Consider the following 18,823-nt stretch of genomic DNA (forward strand, 5'->3'; position numbering starts at 1 on the left):
GTCTAAGCATTTATATATGCATTGCAATAATATGAATAACATAATATGTACAATATATTTATAATTATTGCTTTGTATTTCTTTTATTTTATTATTATGGTTTTTATATAGGAATATGGAATTATGAACATTTTAAAATCGCGTAGCAAGTTTCTAACTGTTTCGTAAGATTAAATACGTTTTCATAGGTGCAATTTTTTTTTGGATAATATATATTTCTTTTTCCGTTGTGTCCATTTCTCCATATATTTATGATCAAATATTCACGCTCACGAAATGACGCTTCAATGAATTTCATTTTTCATAAGCAATAAGCTAGTTTATTCAACCACATGCATATACATATTACATATGTATGCATATATGTATATATGAGTAGCAAATAACAACAGTACACGAAAGAATACGCATAATACAATAAATAAATATGGAAACGATTCTCAGAAAACTTAGACGATCTAATAAAAAAGACGAACCTGTCGAAGAAATAGACGGAATTGATGAAGACATCTGGGCCCAAGCTAAAACCCTAGATTTCGATGGTAATATTTTTATTTCTTTACATATCCATTTAATTAATCAATCTGTTTATTCATTTATCGTCTTATATATCGTGCACCCTTTTTGCATTTTTATTTTCATATCATAAAAATAACAAATTCTTGAACTTATTACGTATCTAGTTATATACTTACTCGTCTTTGATTATACATTATATTATCGCTAATTAAAAAAAAATATTAAAAAAAGCATAAGATATTTTTATAATATGTAATTGACTATGATTATCTTCCTTTGTTTGTCTGTCCCACCAACGTTGAATTATTATTTTATCATTCCACATGTACCCAAGCTTATATATGATTATTATTGAAAATATTTTTTTGATTTCCTAATTTTCTTAATTTTTAGACGATCCGTATAATTACAAATCTAATACAAAATATAAAAAAGATAATAATAAATTCGAAAAACGTGAAAATATATCAGAAGACATATATTTAGAAAATGATGAATTAGAGAGTGACGAATTAGAAAATTCAAATAATAAAATAAACGAAAAATATTATATAAATTCCATTTCATTATTGAATGATTATTTACATAATGTTAGTAAAGATGAAGCTAAGGATCATTATATAAAAAAGGGGAAAAAATACTATAATAAATATCAGAATGATAATATAAAAAGGACAGAATATGATCAAAAAGCTTTCAATAAATATGCATGTGAAACGAAAGAATATTTTGAACCAGACAATGAAATGAATGTGCTTAAAGAAACAGCCATTGAAAGGATAAAAATTAAAAAATTAGATAAAAAACATCAGCACGTTGAAGAAACTCTAGAAGACGAAATATTAGAAGATGATGCTTTAGAAGAGGATGTTTTAGAAGAGGATGTTTTAGAAGAGGATGATGATATTAATGAGGGTGAAGACTACGAAGTTGAAGACTATGAAATCGAAGATGAAGAAGAAGAAGTAGACAATATTGAATATAAATATATAGGAGATACAATAGAATTATATGATAAAGAAAACAATGAGAAATATGAGGAAAATCAAGCAGATAATAACAATAATGAAAATATATTAGAAGATAAAGAGGAAACAGTAATTGAGGTAGAAGAAGATGAAACATATGTTGAAGAAAAATTAGAAATATATACTAATGAACAAATAGATAATGAAGTAGAAATTTCGCAAATCAAAGGAAAAGGTAGATGCATGTTTACAAGAAAAGAATTAAATCCTGGTAATATAATATTTATTGAAAAACCTTTATTAATTATAATTCCAAGTTTAAATGAAACATTATGGGAAATTTTAAATAATTTAAATAATGAACAACCTTTTGAGTTGCCACTTAGATGGCATTATGCTGCATTGTGCACAATGACAATGCTTAATGATGATGATTTTAATGCATGTATTGATAAATGGATACCAGAACCTGATAAAGATCCTGATGAAGATGTTTACAATGTTTTAGATAAAGTGTGTGAAATTAAAACTACGAAAAGTGGGGGGAAATATTATTATTATAAAAATAAATTAATAGACCCCAATGTTTACGACCGAATAATACAAGTATGGCATTATAATGCCTTTGGCCATCACACCGATTCTGAGGGTCTCGTTCTCTATAACCGTAAGGAGAAAAGGAAAAATATTTGCAAATATATATATATATATATATATATATATATAGTGGGAATGATTAAAAACTGGCAAAATTATACTACCCACTAATATAGTGGATATATACATACCGATATAATATATCGCTATATTCAATAATACATTATATAATTTCAATTTTTTTTTGAAGGTATTTCCATGCTTGCCCATAGTTGTAATTCAACTGCTTGCTGGCATTATGGAGAAAATGATAGTTTTGTTTTACGAGCAAGAGTAAAATTAAATGTCGGGGATGAACTTACAATATCATATCTCGGGGATGACGATTTATATAAATCATCTAACAGTAAGACTAAAAAATATCTTGAAATTTTACAAAAAAATATGTGAAATAGGAAAATAAAAAGTGTATAATGCATTCGATTTTATCTTTGTAATTCTAATTTTATAAAATGACAACAACTGTTCATAATTTTATAGTCAGGAGAGAAAAACTCACCAACTGGTTATTTGTTTGCATGTGCAATCGATGCTCCAACCCTGTGGATTACTCAAGAGGATTTAAATGCGCAACTTGTGGAATAGGTAAAAAAAGCACAGTAAAGTGAATTTTGTTTACATATCTTTGCTCTCTTGCATATCAAATTTCTTATGTACAAATAGTCATATAGATAAATATTTATATTAAATATCCTTATATAAAAAAATTTTTTAATGATTTGTTTTTAGGAACATTTTTTATAAAAAGTGAATATGATTGTGAAACGCCAATAATAACAAAATGTAACATTTGTCTATCAGAAGTATCTGAAAGTACAGCTTTAGAATACATTGAATATGAAAATAGTTATATCGAACGACTTGAAGAAACAAATAAAAATGATTTAGCGGATGCACTATCTGTATATATACAAGCTGACAAAATATTTACTCAACATTGGGTAATGTATCAATTATATACAATACTATTCGAAGGATATCGAGATGCTTGTGAATGGGGGAAAGCTATATATTATCAAATGCAGAGAATTCGATATGCCATGGAAGTAATACCTAGAGCTAATTATGTACTAGCTTGGCTATACGAAGAATTAGGCGAAATTCATGCTAATTCAATCAATACTGACATATTAACAACAGAGGATGATTATAAAATTACCTATGAAGAAAAGTAATATACTGTACAATTATAATGATTTTCTATATATTGCATTTATGAACTATACATATGCATCCATATATTCATCATTTTTATGTCTAATATTTATAATAATAATTTTTAAAAATGATATCATGAATATATATTATTTTCGTTTTAGAAAAAGGATTTGCTCATTTTTTTTAAGATCGATACACTTATTAGAAATATTATGTGGGTATTCCCACGATTACCTAAAGGATTCATTGGTAAGAGGCAAAAACGGACCTTTATAAAAATAAAATATTCTCATATAACCTTTATGCTTTTCTTTAAAAGCTTTTATTACATTTATATAAGCACCATGCTAGATATAATATATTCTTTTATATTTTCATTATTTTTTGATTGTTTCCCTCTTAGAACAAATACTACAGAATTGATGGACTAACTGCTACGGACGCATTGCAAACAGATGAATAATTTCATAAATATATTAATATGTACTTTTCTAAAACTTTCTTATAATATATAAAAACATATGTATTTATATATATTATTGGAATCGACCTTTTATATTGCCAAATTTGTTTTATTTTTATATATTTTTTTTCGAATATAAAAGAAAAAACTTCTTATATATTGATGAATTATCTATAACTTTGAATTTTTTAGAAATTTGTTAATTAAAATAATACATCTTATTCTTATTTCTGTCATAATCATATTGATTATGATTTGTTCATATAGACAATATATATACCATATTATGTTAATATGGTTAAACTTTAAATGTTCTAAAGGTATTATGTGTTTTTTTTATATTTCACATAGTTTTTTTCTCCAAGGTTTAGTTTATTATAACATAAATGATTTAAATTATTAATTATAAATCATCAACACACACCAAAAAAAAATAAATATATATTACTAAAATTAGTTTATCTTATATTTTAATATTATAGATAATGTGATGCATATCAATAATATATTTATATGTAATTAACGATTTATGTAATACATTATATGATTTACTTATTACGAAAATCAATACAAATGAAGTGTTATATGCATACTAAAAATTGACTTGTTTTTAGTTCATAAAGCATAAACACTATACAAATATATATATTTGAATACACACAGCGGTTTTTATTCTTTTCCCTATCGGTATATAATATTATATTTATTCAATTACAGGAGCAAAAGCTTGTAATAATACACAATTTCTGAGTGTTCCTGATTCGTTAGTCTTTAGTCTTATGTAACCATCTTCTCCCCATGCACTACCCCATGAGTTTCTAATTATATAATAATATTGATCAACGTTTCTTTTAAGAACTTCATCAAATACGCTTTCAACACCATATCCAACAAGTATAACTGCGTGGTTTGCAACACCTTCGCATTCTCCATCGAATATACCGCTTTCGTAATCTTCGAAATCTTCACTTACACCTACAGCTATTGTGATTGGACCTAAATATTGAATAGCTTCTTTATAATTATCATATGGTACTAATGCATATTCTACAATTGAGTATTTTTCTTTGCATTTATTAATTTCGCATAATTCAGGAATATTAGCTACATATGGATAATATTTATCTTCACATAAACCTCCCATATCTATAAGATCTTCAAGAGCATATGGAATGATACCTCCCTCACATCCAAAATTATTTGGTGCACAATCAACCAATTGTTGTTCACTTAAAGAAATTTTTTTATTTTGTCTAATAGCGTATTGGGCTGAGACAACACCAGCAACAGAAAATGCCCAACATGAAGCGCATTTTTTTTGATCTTTAACATCTATAATAACATCCTTATCTCTCCAATCAAAACTTCTATAGTTAACTTTATCGGTTGGAGACTTATACTTGCCAAGTGCAGCAGAATAAGGAACTAAATAGCGAAGATCAATAGCAGAGTCATCTTTTATTTTACTATTTAAAAATCTCATTTTAAATTCTTCTGGGTGCAAGTCACTAAATGAATTAATAGCTTTTTTATACATATATTTGTTTTCTTTATTATGTTTTTCAATTTTCTTTAATTTTTCAGAAAAGATATAAAATCTTTCTTGCATTTCTTCAGCTGAATTATATTGTTTGTTATATTTTTTCATGAAATTATAAAAAATGTTCACAGCTTCTAAATTGCTCATAATAAATTGCATATCAAATAAATTTGTTGAGAATTTTTTGTTGTCATTATTTTTCTTAAATAATGGAGTTTTTTCGTTATAGTTATTATGTTCATCATTAACATTTTTAACTATAACGCCATTTTTTGCATTCTTTTCACTTTCTAGTATAAGTTCTTCAATTTTAGATCCCATAAATTTCTTTACTGCTTTACTTTTTAATAAGTAATTTATTAAATCGTCATCATTCGAATAATTTTGGGCATTTAAATTATTAAATGATGGTTTATTTGTTTTATTAAAATATACGACAGTAAAACCAAACATACTTAAAACTATGGCCAGGGTAACTACAAGCATTTTATTTTTTTTTCGTAATCTTGCATTTTGTATACCCTTGTCAACAAACATTTCCTCCTCGGGTCGAATATGGCTAGAATGATAACTCATGGTGTATTGTGTTTCTATGTTAATTTTTTTTTACAATATATTATGATAAACTTAATTGATTATATAAATATTTATAACAAATGTATTATATAAATATTAATAACAAATGTATTATATAAATATATTTCATATATATATTTATCTATACCAATACACTAATTATCAAATATTCAAGAAAGCTGAATAATTACAAAAAATATGCAAAATGGTATTTATATTACAAAACATCACATTAATTAAAAAAATATTAATTTAATCAATTTTCAATATAATAACCACATTATGGTTATAATTAAATTTTCTTAATTAATTCACATGAAAAAAAATTATATAATATAAATTAATTATTAATGTGATAAAGATAATATATTTACCAATTATTATTTTTTAATAAAAAATATTTTAAAAATCGTACTAATCCGTAATATATATAATAATTATTCCTATAAAAAAATATATCTTTCTTTCACTTTTAAATTATTTAGTGGTAAAAGGGTAAATATAAAAAATATATATTTTTTTTAAGTATGGTGCTAGAATATTATTTATACTTATCGTGTAATTAAAAAAATGTTCATTTATTTGGTGTTATTATCTTAACAAATACATTGCTTGTTGGGGTTATATATATACCAAAAAATGATAAACGGATCTACGAAACGCCGATAAATATTTTTTTGCTATTTATGCCTTAATGGGGATATATTTCTATTGATTATTATTTATGCATATATAAAAAGAAGCATATAAAATTTTCAAGAAATATATCGAACCATCCAAAAAATAGCAAATCCCATATTTATAGTGCTTTATTATTTTATTTTTATAGCAATACGTAAAAAATTACGAGCTTAATATAATATGTATCATTTTTATAAATTTTATATATAATAGGATAATATATTGAAAAAAGGGAAACTTTTTATTCAAGTAAAAACAAATTATTTCAATATAATAACCATATTATTAAAAATAAATATATTTCAATTATGTTTCATTAATTGTATAAAATTTGTATATTTAAAGGGGGACACAAATCGAGAGTTTTCTTATTAGTAGAAAAGGTTTACTTACTATATTAAAAAATGATTATATATGTAGGGAATACAATTTAGGCTATGCGTATATAATATATATAATGTTGAAAATTTTTAATATTCAAATATTTCAGCGTATATTTTACATATAATTTTCTCATTATATAAATTTTAATAAAGGATATTAAAACTCTCTTAAAAACGAACCATTGATTCCTAATATCATAAGCAATTTAACACATCGAAAAACAATTACTTTTATTTATTACGAGAAAATAAGGGAATATATAAATAAAAATTATGTTTTAAAGATTAAACTAATATAATCTTATAAAAGTAATAAATATATATATGTGTAGTTTTTTGGTATTTTAATGGCTTGGGTATAATAATCTAGCATATATATTATAATGGGGTGTGCTATTTTTATAAGGGCAAAAAGTTTACTAAAAAATGTAAAGAACTATTCATATGTAAATATGTAGTATCCAAATACCTATGACCCTCTACTAATTACATTGCCTATAAGGCATAACTTATTTATTTTTTTTTATTCTTCGTATATTTTTTATGTGAATATATTTATTATTATAAACATTTGTTAAAATTATGAATAAATGTAATTCAATATTTTCTCTAAAAAGCGAATTCCTTGATAAACATTTTTTTTATTTATTTTGGAAGAATAATTTTCATACCAGTCCATTATGTAAAAATCGAAAAAGTTCAACATTTTTAATAAATTTAAATAATAAAAATATAGCGGTGTGTGAGCAAAATGAAAAAAATAATGATAATCCTGAAAACAACACATTAAGCGAAGAAATAAAAAGGGAAACAAATTTCATCCAACATGTTTTTAAATGGGGAATAGGAAATAAATTTCGCTCGGATCCAGAAAATAGGTTATTATTTAATGCGATTAATTATTTTATGTTGAATATGTGCATATAAACAAATGAGAGCTAAGCATGATAATAGACAATTTTAATCATTGCTAATAAATATAGAAAAATAATTTAAGAAAATATTATACTCTCTATATAACCATGTTTAATTTATCATCGGTCAATGTTATAAGCATTGTTTATATATATCATTTATAGAATGTAACAAAAATATCACCTATTAAGCATTTAAAAATATATTTATTTTTTTTATTTTTTGTAACTCTGCAATTTCAAACCAGGTTTCACCCTGTTCATCATCTTCGTCCGAAAGAAGTGACAATTAAAAAGACCTACTTTGATTCAACTAATGAAAACATAAAGTATGAAGATTTAAATGAACAATGGGAAGTGTTTTGGTTTGAAAACAACAAATTAAATGCGAAACCATTCCCAATTAAAAAATATGGAATAGAAGCAGCCAAAAAGGAAGCATTTAAATTTTATGAAACGTTACAAGTAAAGACTTATTTTATTTTTTTGCTTATAAAAAGAAAATAATATATTTGTTCTATTTTTCATTTTGAATTACAATTTTATTGTCTTATTATCCTTTTGCCTAATTAAATAAAATAACGATATTTATTCCTCTTTTTTAATTTTAGTCACAAAATCGTATAAACCCCAAACCGAAGCATGAGTCAGGGGTAGAAGGTAATCAAATATAACTATTAAAAAAAAAAGATTCACACACCTCGTTATATACATGCATGCACCCATACGATCATATTTATATTTTTTAAAACACTCAGGAGTTTACTACGACGTTGTAACGAATTGTTGGATTGCCTTATATCGATCAAATAATTTTCCCGTGTGTAAATCCTTTTCAGCTGAATATCACGGGTTTGAGATGGCCAAACAAATGGCAATAGATCGTGTTAATAAATATAAAAGATAATACCGGAAAAATATCCCAAGCACAATAATAATTATTATTACTATTATTGTTATAAAATATTCAATTCGTCATAATTATATATACCTACTTATGGAAGTAGTTACAATGGTTAATAAAAAAAAATTATTATTTTATTTTATTTTCGAACTAGCGAAAAATTAAAATGAATAAATAAACTAAGGCTAAGAGCAAGACCAAAATAAACACATACTGTATTCTAATGTGTATAAATATATGAACATCCCTAACTATTTATGGTTAAGAATTCATTCGTTTATTATTTTTAATAATTAATAGTCCTATAAAAGGTTTATCATTTTCTTTTTTCCTTTGCATTTTTTATGTTTTATAATTAAGTTTCACAATATTCATATATAAAAAAAGGAATATTCCTTTATTTTATATAATTTTTTGGTTTTCACATACATAAAACTTATTTGATAAAAAAATAATATATTTAAATAAAATACAATATTATACATAAAAGGAATTTTTATGTACTGTTATAAAAGAAGATTATAATACGCCCGATTGTGTTACTAGGACTCTACTTAATGGTTTACCTGATTCGGTACCAACTGCTTCGATTTGAACTAACTTTTCAATGCCTTCAATTACTTCTCCAAAAACAACATGTCTTCCATCAAGCCATGGTGTGGGTACAAATAAAATAAAAAATTGGCTTCCATTAGTATTTCTTCCTGCATTTGCCATTGATAAAATTCCTCTTTTTGTATGTTTTAATGTAAAGTTTTCATCGTCAAATTTATTTCCATAAATACTTAAGCCACCAGTTCCATTAAAATTTGTTATATCACCACCTTGTGCCATAAAATTTGGTATAATACGATGGAAAATTGAGTTTGTATAGTTTAGCATTTTATCATTAACAACAGTTCCTTTGCAAATACTTACAAAATTTTCAACCGTCTTTGGAGCAACCTTTCCATATAATCCAAAAACTATTCTTCCTATTGGCTTGTCATTTATGCTTATATCAAAATATGCCTATTCATTTTTCAATCAATAAAAATAAGGAATAAACAAAAATATAAACATATATAATTTCAGGAAGTGTTATATGAAATTGACTATATATATTTTTTACATTCATACCTTGTGTGTTACTTCGGGTGTCTCTGCATTGATATAAGTTTGGAACAAAGTCAATATAAAAAAAACTGCTGCAATCTAAGAAATAAGTATGCATATATATGTATGTATGATTTGTAAATATAATCATAGATAAAGATAGATAAATATAAACCTATAATATATTTATATTATTATGTAGTCATTAGTTCTTACTAGTTTATTCATCTTGAAATATTACTATTATTTTAAATATATTAAATGTTTTATTTAATTTGTCGAAAAATTGAAGATTTAAAAAAAAATAACACAAGTTATTACTTTTATTGAAGTTAAATATATAATATATTTTTTCTTTTTTAATTTATTTATCTACTATAACGAAATAAAACTGTAGTACCGAAATGGCACTAAAAATAATTTTTTTTTTTTAATATTTCTATGCCCCAATAAATTACATACTTGCACTATAAATAAACACAAGGATATATATTTGTGTATTCTATAACCACATTAATAATAATTGCTTATTTTTATGATTATATATGTTTACTCAACTTTTAACCATTTCTAAATTTCACGTACCAAAATATTTTAGAATTATATTAAATAATTTAGATGATATATGTTGCCCTTAAGAGTACACAATAGTTAATTCATTACATAAAGGGGGTATTAGCTTATTTTTGAAACAATTTTAGCACTATAATTATTTTATCAAGTTGCTTAATGATGTAATGCAAATCTTACACCTACATTCGTTGGAAAAACGATATTTTAAAACAATATAAAGTAAAATGCGATAAAACAAGAGAATTCGCCATTATAATTCTATTTTATAAAAGTTTCCTTGTTAAGTTATGGGGACTTTAATAAAAGAAACTCTAAACATGCTTCATAATTCAATATTCTAAATATTAAATGACAAAAATGTGTTTAAGTCTTTTTAAAATGTTTGTTTTAATTGAAAAAATGCATGTAAACTTCATAAAATAAAAAATATGAATATGGATGATAGCTATATTACCCATGTCTTCATATATACATTAATTTTTTATTTAATTTAAAGGCATACATATATATTTGTTCTAGTTGTTAAAATATAGAACTTATTACAAGCATTAAAAATTTTAAAGAGAATATATTTACCTATGTGTAAACGATTTTTCATAATTCTTTAACTTTACATTTTTGTTAAGCTATCAAAATATATATAAATAATGACATAAAAGTTTTCACTTATGCAAAAATTTGAATATATTTTATTAGATTATTGGTTTATATATTTACAATGATTTTTACTAAAGTAATATCCACTAAAAAACGTGGTAAACAATTAAAGACAAGCGAAGTTGTTAAATAAAGATTATAATAAGACCGCGGCAAATGAAACTTCTTATAAAAATATTACATAAAAAAAATTTACATGAAAAGAATAACCCCATGAAGATAATGCTTTTGAATTTATTAATTCTATAAAGTTATGTAACCCGCTTTGAATTAAAATACATCACACATAAAATAAACAAAATAAAATACAATACCTTAACCGATAAAAAATTAAAAATTCTTATGTGTTTAAATGTCCTTTTGTATATAAAAACAATTTTTATAGGAATGATGCTAATTTATTATAACTTCCATAGTCGCATAAGCATTAGTTAAAAAACTACGTAGCTATAAACCGGAAAAACATAACCCCATTAACATGAAATACCTAAATATGTCTTAATAATATTTTAAACCACAATTTTTGAAAGATATACAGATTAACAAAAATGTTTGTATTAATTATACATGTAATAATTTAGAAAATTTAACATGTATTTTTATTAAATGAAATAAGAAATATATGTATAATATAAGATTAAAAATTTTTTCCATGCACATTTTGAGAGTGTTTATAATTTTGTACTAAATAAAAAAGTGATCATAAATAAATACATTTATTTTTTCTTATATTAAATAGTTACATTTATTTAATATAATATTGAATAATTTTCTAAAATATTAGCAAATAATACAATATTGCATTATGTATAAAAAATGAATGGGTATCTTGGAAAATTAAATATTTTATATTTTTTTTTATTTTAAGTGTATATATATATAATAAATTTTATGATCTTTACAGCTAAATATTTATTAAAATTATTGCTATTGTTATCATTATTATTTGTATTACTGTTTTTGTTTTATTTTATATTTTTTTGAAATATGTAATATGCTAAATTAAACAATATCTTTAAAACCATTCTACCTCATTTATATAGAAGTATTTTTTTATGCTATATATTAAATTTTGTATGCACATAACTTATTGTGAATAATAAAATATCTAATGCATACCTAAATACAATGTAAATAACTAAAAAAAAAGGAACATATATATTGTTGTAAGCATAATAAAGTGTTTAATCCAATATAATTTCCTTGACGCAATGGCTCTTTAAACATTTATATCCAATATTGTCCTATAGTTGACTACTACTACATATTGTCATTATTTTTTTTTGCTATAATTTTTTTAGATATTCATTTTTTCACTTTAAAATATTCCACATGAATAATTATTTCTCTTTTATCACTGTAACATCTTTAAGTGTTTTTCTTTATGCATGCTATCTATGTAAGTAATCGTTATATTATATATTTCTATATAATTATTGTTTATCCGTTTTGTTGTACTGTTTTTCTGTCTATACTATTTCATATACTTGACATACCTCGTTAAATGAAAATACATATGGTTGTATTTATAAAAGACAAATAAATTAACAATATTAAAAAAATTACATATATTAATACAAGGAAATATTTCTAATCTTATATTTGATTCTTAACTTTTTCATAGATTGTTTGCAAAATGACCATTTAAATAACTACAGTAAATCTCTTAGAATATTCTTAGCACTAATAAGTGCTCCACTTTTTGTTCTCTATTATTGGGCGTTCGTAAAATGTTCTGCGTGCGATCCAGGATATGTTGATGACACATGGGAAAGTAAACTTATCTCGAAATATATTTTTGCATGTATATATAGCTGAAATCCATAATTTTTTATTTATTTTATGACACTCATATTTAATATTCACATTTTGTTACATAACCAGTAAATGCGGAAGAAAATAATATACAAATAGAAAGCCGGAAAATAAGAAATTACACACCCAATAAATATACAATATGCGATAAATGTAATTATTTAGTTAGACCTGAGAGATCCCATCATTGCAGGGTTAGTATATATAGATATATATATACTGGATTTATTATACCTTTATGCACGTATATATATTTGCATTGCTTAGTTTCGAATGAATTATATATCAAAATATGTTAACACATTATTCTCGATATTTATTTGTAGACATGCCAGCGATGCGTATTAAAGATGGATCACCATTGCCCATGGATAGGGACGTGCGTTGGAGAAAAAAACCTAAAATTCTTTTTTCTTTTCTTATTATATGGATTATTTATATCATTATATGTTAATTTAACCATCATGCCACAATTTGTAAAATCTATTTATGAATCTGATGAATCTAAGGTAGGAATCTTATAAGCATTATTAAATCAACCGTTAAATTTTTTATTTTGTTATTTTACTGTTTTTTATGTAACAAATTTTATATTCAGTATTAAATACTGATTATATTATTATATTTTTACTTTTTTTTCATCAGGAATCACACCAGATGCATCATGCAGCGATTTTTATTAGTAAATATAAGACTTTCTTCTATATATATAATACGTGTGTGCTTGTATGTTTATCAGTTACACGCTTATATACGTATAATTCCTATTAATAAACATTATTTAGGTATATCCGCTACCACAACGCTATCGTTAGCTCTAATCTTTGTAATACTAAAACAAATTTAAGCACAAACACATAATCATAATTAACCATTTAATGCTTATTTGCCAGTTCATGTCTTAAGACGCAATGTTTTATCAGTATGCATTATTATTAATCTAAATTTACTTTTGTGCTTTATAGATGGTTTTTCGATACATATATTTTATATCACATAATATCACAACCATTGAGTCTTCCTATACTGATAAGGTAAGCAGAAAGATGAAGCGATAGCAGAATAAATAAAACCATTATGAATTGTTCAAGCATGAAATATTAATAATTTATATAAATTTTTTTCAGAATCCTTATGATATTGGCACTTATAGCAACTGGAAAGAAGTACTACAACAAACACATTAAAAATACAAATTTTAATATAATAAAAATAATTTTATAAAGATATATATTTTTTTTTCATAAAAGGTGTTTGGGAATTTTCAATGGAAATGGTTTTTCCCGTTTAATCCGGACAATTTTTACATAACAAGTAATTTATATAAAATCCATTTATAAGAAAAATTATGGTTTTCACGTAATAGAATGCTATATAATTCGCTTTTCTCTATATATTTTCTTCACTCGCACACATTAATATGTACCTTTTTTATTAACATTAAGATTATTTGTACCCCCTAAACGACATGTATATGAATATTAATAATATTGATATCAACGACACACTTTTATCTAATCACAATTTTAATTTGAAAGAAGACGAATGATTTGCATTTTTGAAATATAGATCGAGGACAATGCATATATATATTTGTGTGCATATTTTTATGATTGCCAATTTGTTTTATTTTCTTTGTATGCAATTATATTAAAGTTTTTGAATTATATGAATTCAAAGAATGTATATTATTCCCATTTTATTTGAGTTATAAGAAATAGTTATAATTTTACCAACATTTATAAATCTGTATATATATGTATACGTACTTTTTTTGTATTTATTACCATGGTGTGCTTAATATATTTATTATATGGTTGCACAACTATTTTATTTTTTTTTACCAAACTGTAGCTAACCAAATATCATTTTAACCTTTACGTACCTCATTTAATAATCATTAACAAAATTTGCCATAAAAATTGCACATATAATACTATATACGTATTATTTCGAAATCAATATAACGTGGTAAAGCCCCTTACATGGATATATAATATTTATGGAAATTTATTTTTTTATTGTATATATTTATAACTAATTTATTAAAAACTAAGTTAAAATTTTTACTATTTACAACATAAATTTAGAGTAAATTTTAAAAACTAAATCTCTCAAAAAACAAAAAAAATAAAAAAGATACTAATAAACATAAAAATAATATAAACAAATTATTAAAAACGTGTTAAAAAAAAGAACATTAATTTAATGTATGGTTTGAATGGGGCAAATATAGACAATGACACCATCAGAATTATACAAATAAATCAATAAAAATATTAAATATTATTTATAAACGCTTAAAAACCCGATATATCATATGCAGACAAATGCATACATAAATGTATTTTTTAGTATATATGAAAACATAACTTATCCAAATGTCCCATTTTACATGTACTTTATTATTGTTTTTTTTTAATAAATTAACTTCATAAATCATCAAAAATGGCTTTTTCAACATCGTCTTCTCCTTCGTCATTACTATCGTGATCAGAGTCATCTATATTTTTTATTTCGCTGTTAATATAATCAGGGCCAAGACCTTTCTTTTCTACTTCGTTTGCTAATACTTCATGTGAGTGTGACGAAATTAAAATTAGTAATTTTTGCAATGTTTTATCTGTAAAAAGTAATTAAATAAAAGTAACATTATGAATACATTTATTCTTATGAAAATCGAGCAAACATAAATATGTACATAAGTTCATATCCAATGACAAAATGGAATTAGAAAATATTGCATATGCAATATATGCATATTTTGCAATATTTGAAATCCCATATAATGCCTACAAAAAAATACACAAATGAATAATTCAGCGCATTTTGTCATTACCAACTACGTCATTTTTAGAATTACAAATTTCTTTAATAGCTTCGTTTTCGCTATCTAATAAATAGTTTAGGTTATTAAGATGATCTAGAATTGCTTTTCCTTTAGTATTTAATACATTTAGCTTCAAAAGGTTCAAATTTGGGGTATAAGTTGAATGTGGATCTGTGCAATTAAATAGTATATCTGTTAAATTTAAGAGAGTACAGATTGAAATTACTTTAGGTAGTGTTTTCTTTTTATTTTTCTTGTCCGAATAATTAAAATAAGAGTTTATTCTTTGAGCAGTTGCTGCATAATATCCGCTTATATGTGCCTTAACTAAATTTCCTAATGAACCAATAATAGATGAACTTGGAGTTTTATTGTTTTCATGATTAAATGGTATTGTCGAAATGTTACCACTTGTTCTCATAAGTTTAGTACAATAATTAAATACTTTTGATTTTTTGATTTTTTCTAAAGTTTTACTATGTTCTTCATTTTTACTATATTTTTTGTCTATTGTTAATAATTCATCGATTAAACTTAAAAATGCATGATCATTATTATCTTCAAACCCTAAAATATTTTGATAATATTTCCATTGTTGCATTAATATGGATGCACCTGAACATAAAACATTTAGTTCGACATTATTTTCAAAATCTTCTAAAGCACCATATTCATCAAAAGCTAGCCAACTACTAAACATAATAGAAAGTCGTTGTGATAATTCTTTTGGTGTTATACTTATAATTAAATCATTAATTGGGCATTTATTTCCACTTGTCCCTTTAATAATTGGTGGTAATTTTGCATATGAAACACCAATTTTTTTAAATATTTTTATTCTTATTTCTTTAAACGATTCACTTAATGCTGATTTATTAATATTCATAGATCGATAAAATTCTGGAAAATTATCATAAGACAATTCAGTTAATATTTTAAACATTTCTGATAATATTTTATCACTTTGTTCAAGTGTGATAAACTCTAATCCTTTTCCAAGGGAATGGTGATTCATTTTTAATCTTTTTAAAGCCTCCATATATATTTTAGAAACAGTTGCATTATTTCGCATACCATTAATTTCACTTAATCCTTTTTTAGAAGAATCCATTATTTCGAATATTGCTCTTTCTAATAATGTTAAATATATACTTTTTCTTTTTAATAAATTATATTTATGAGGATCGGAAATACTGTCCAATCCTTTATTCCCAATATCAGTCAAAACTTCACTACCATTTTTTTTAGTATTTGCTCCATAATTATATAATAGCATGTTTGAGGAGCCTTGTGGAGCGCCATTATGTAAAAATTCTTTATGAGCATCTACAGGATTTCCAAAAACAGGTTTTCTTAAATTCGAATATCCTGAACCAGATGAACTTGAACTTGTGGTATCGCTAAATTGATTACTATCTAAACTAAAACTGCTGTCCGAAGATGTATCGCTGCTAACCTTGCTATTATTGTTTTTGTTGATTTCGTCTCCTTCTGCACTGTGTTCACCTTCATCTTCACCACTATGTCCTTGTTCAGCTGGTGCTTGTTCAGTTGGTACTTTCTCGGTTGGTACTTGTTCAGTTGGTACTTGTTCAGTTGGTACTTGCTCGGTTGGTGCTTGCTCGGTTGGTACTTGCTCGGTTGGTGCTTGTCCAGCTGGTACTTGCTCGGTTGGTGCTTGTCCAGCTGGTACTTGCTCGGTTGGTGCTTGTCCAGCTGGTACTTGCTCAGTTGATGCTTGTTCAGTTGGTATTTGTTCAGTTGATATTTGTTCAGTGTTGTGTTCATTCTCGGTTGTAGCATTTTGATGACTCATGTCATTATTATTTGATTCTTGCATATCTGAATTATTGACTTGGTTCAAAGGATTATGTTCTGGAGTATTGTCATTGTTATTATTATTATTATTATTGTTACTATTACTATTCTCGATTTCGTTATTTATTTGTTGAAAATTATGCTCAGATTGACCTTCACCATGTTCTTCATGTTTTTTTAATTCTTCAGTATTATCTGCATGATGCTCAGAACCATTTACTACATTTTGTTGCTCATGTTCTGTATTGGCAGCATCATCAGTGTGTTGCATATTTTGATGAGAACCCTCTTCTACTTGTTTATTTTCCGCGTTATTATCGCCATTTTTGTCAACAAAGGAAAGTCCCCAAAAATCATCATTATCTAAAAACAAAAATTAGCATTTTTTAAAATTATGAATAAATGAAGTTAATAGAATACGCGTTTTTTTTTTTACAAACGTACTAGGATGTACACACACATGTATATTCATCTATTATTATATATATTAGAAATATTTAAAACATATCATTTGGAATGAAATTTTATTTACCTTCGAATGATTTTACGGTATGAATAAATGTAGAGAGCACTATGAAAATGCATACATAAAATAACCTTAGGCCAGACATTTTATTATATATTTTAGAATGAAAGCATTTTATTTTTTTTTTGTTTCAAAAATATATATTGATATATAACTGATAAAACAAATTGGTTTAAATTTCTAAATACTAATGATAATACATAAAATATATTTAAAAATGTTGTAAAAACTAAAATAACTAAAAACAAAAAAAAATAAAAACAAAGAATACTAACAACCAAAGAAATCGAAAAAAAACTTACGCACTTCTAGAAAGACAAAATTATATTATGCTATAAAAATTTTTATTTATAATATATTTTTCTGGGTGTATGTATTTTACTAGTTAAATGTGTTTCATGGTGCATCAAAGTGCATTTCCATACCATCGCATAATATACTTATAGCATGTACACCAAATTGCGAGAACTAAAAATTGTATACCTATTATGTTATAGTGGTAAATTTAACATTAATTCACAAACTTTAACACTTAAAGTATTTTTTGGTAGCAGTATATCAATGCATTGCCAAATGGATGACAAACAAATGGCGCATAAAAAATAGCATACATATATATACATATATTTGGTATAAAAATTTGGGAAATATTTTATGCAAAAATACATACCATATTATAAACTTACGAAATAATGGTTATTACCAATGATATGCGAATGCCTATAAGGGCAACAAAAAAAAATACC

At 24.4% G+C, this 18,823-nt stretch overlaps 6 protein-coding genes across 6 annotated transcripts; 3 read left to right on the top strand and 3 right to left on the bottom strand.

The window, feature by feature from the left end:
* Positions 1-427: 427 nt before the first annotated feature.
* PVVCY_0901370 (SET domain-containing protein 7, putative histone-lysine N-methyltransferase SET7, putative) lies at positions 428-3,765 on the top strand (the record flags this gene model as incomplete). Its single annotated transcript, XM_037634319.1, has 7 exons — positions 428-542; positions 913-2,154; positions 2,335-2,490; positions 2,625-2,729; positions 2,874-3,315; positions 3,464-3,551; positions 3,706-3,765. 7 exons carry the CDS (start codon positions 428-430, stop codon positions 3,763-3,765), a joined length of 2,208 nt encoding a protein of 735 aa, XP_037490429.1.
* A 703-nt stretch (positions 3,766-4,468) lies between these two features.
* Positions 4,469-5,881, bottom strand: PVVCY_0901380 (chabaupain 2; the record flags this gene model as incomplete). Its single annotated transcript, XM_008626480.1, has 1 exon — positions 4,469-5,881. The coding sequence occupies one exon, from the start codon at positions 5,879-5,881 to the stop codon at positions 4,469-4,471; it is 1,413 nt and encodes a 470-aa protein (XP_008624702.1).
* A 1,646-nt stretch (positions 5,882-7,527) lies between these two features.
* On the top strand, positions 7,528-8,766 carry PVVCY_0901390 (transcription factor with AP2 domain(s), putative; the record flags this gene model as incomplete). Its single annotated transcript, XM_008626481.1, has 4 exons — positions 7,528-7,823; positions 8,108-8,324; positions 8,471-8,519; positions 8,618-8,766. The coding sequence occupies 4 exons, from the start codon at positions 7,528-7,530 to the stop codon at positions 8,764-8,766; spliced, it is 711 nt and encodes a 236-aa protein (XP_008624703.1).
* A 516-nt stretch (positions 8,767-9,282) lies between these two features.
* PVVCY_0901400 (peptidyl-prolyl cis-trans isomerase, putative) lies at positions 9,283-10,086 on the bottom strand (the record flags this gene model as incomplete). Its single annotated transcript, XM_008626482.1, has 3 exons — positions 9,283-9,774; positions 9,883-9,957; positions 10,075-10,086. 3 exons carry the CDS (start codon positions 10,084-10,086, stop codon positions 9,283-9,285), a joined length of 579 nt encoding a protein of 192 aa, XP_008624704.1.
* Positions 10,087-12,420: 2,334 nt separating this feature from the next.
* On the top strand, positions 12,421-14,452 carry PVVCY_0901410 (palmitoyltransferase DHHC9, putative; the record flags this gene model as incomplete). The annotated part of the gene is made up of 10 exons (XM_037634321.1): positions 12,421-12,487; positions 12,713-12,862; positions 12,973-13,097; positions 13,230-13,412; positions 13,549-13,585; positions 13,689-13,729; positions 13,869-13,937; positions 14,031-14,069; positions 14,154-14,217; positions 14,349-14,452. The coding sequence occupies 10 exons, from the start codon at positions 12,421-12,423 to the stop codon at positions 14,450-14,452; spliced, it is 879 nt and encodes a 292-aa protein (XP_037490430.1).
* An 883-nt stretch (positions 14,453-15,335) lies between these two features.
* Positions 15,336-18,162, bottom strand: PVVCY_0901420 (rhoptry neck protein 4, putative; the record flags this gene model as incomplete). The annotated part of the gene is made up of 3 exons (XM_037634322.1): positions 15,336-15,526; positions 15,743-17,914; positions 18,084-18,162. 3 exons carry the CDS (start codon positions 18,160-18,162, stop codon positions 15,336-15,338), a joined length of 2,442 nt encoding a protein of 813 aa, XP_037490431.1.
* Between the last annotated feature and the right edge of the window lie 661 nt (positions 18,163-18,823).

The sequence above is a fragment of the Plasmodium vinckei genome, assembly GCF_900681995.1.
Source record: "Plasmodium vinckei vinckei genome assembly, chromosome: PVVCY_09".
Classification (NCBI taxonomy): Eukaryota; Apicomplexa; class Aconoidasida; order Haemosporida; family Plasmodiidae; genus Plasmodium; species Plasmodium vinckei.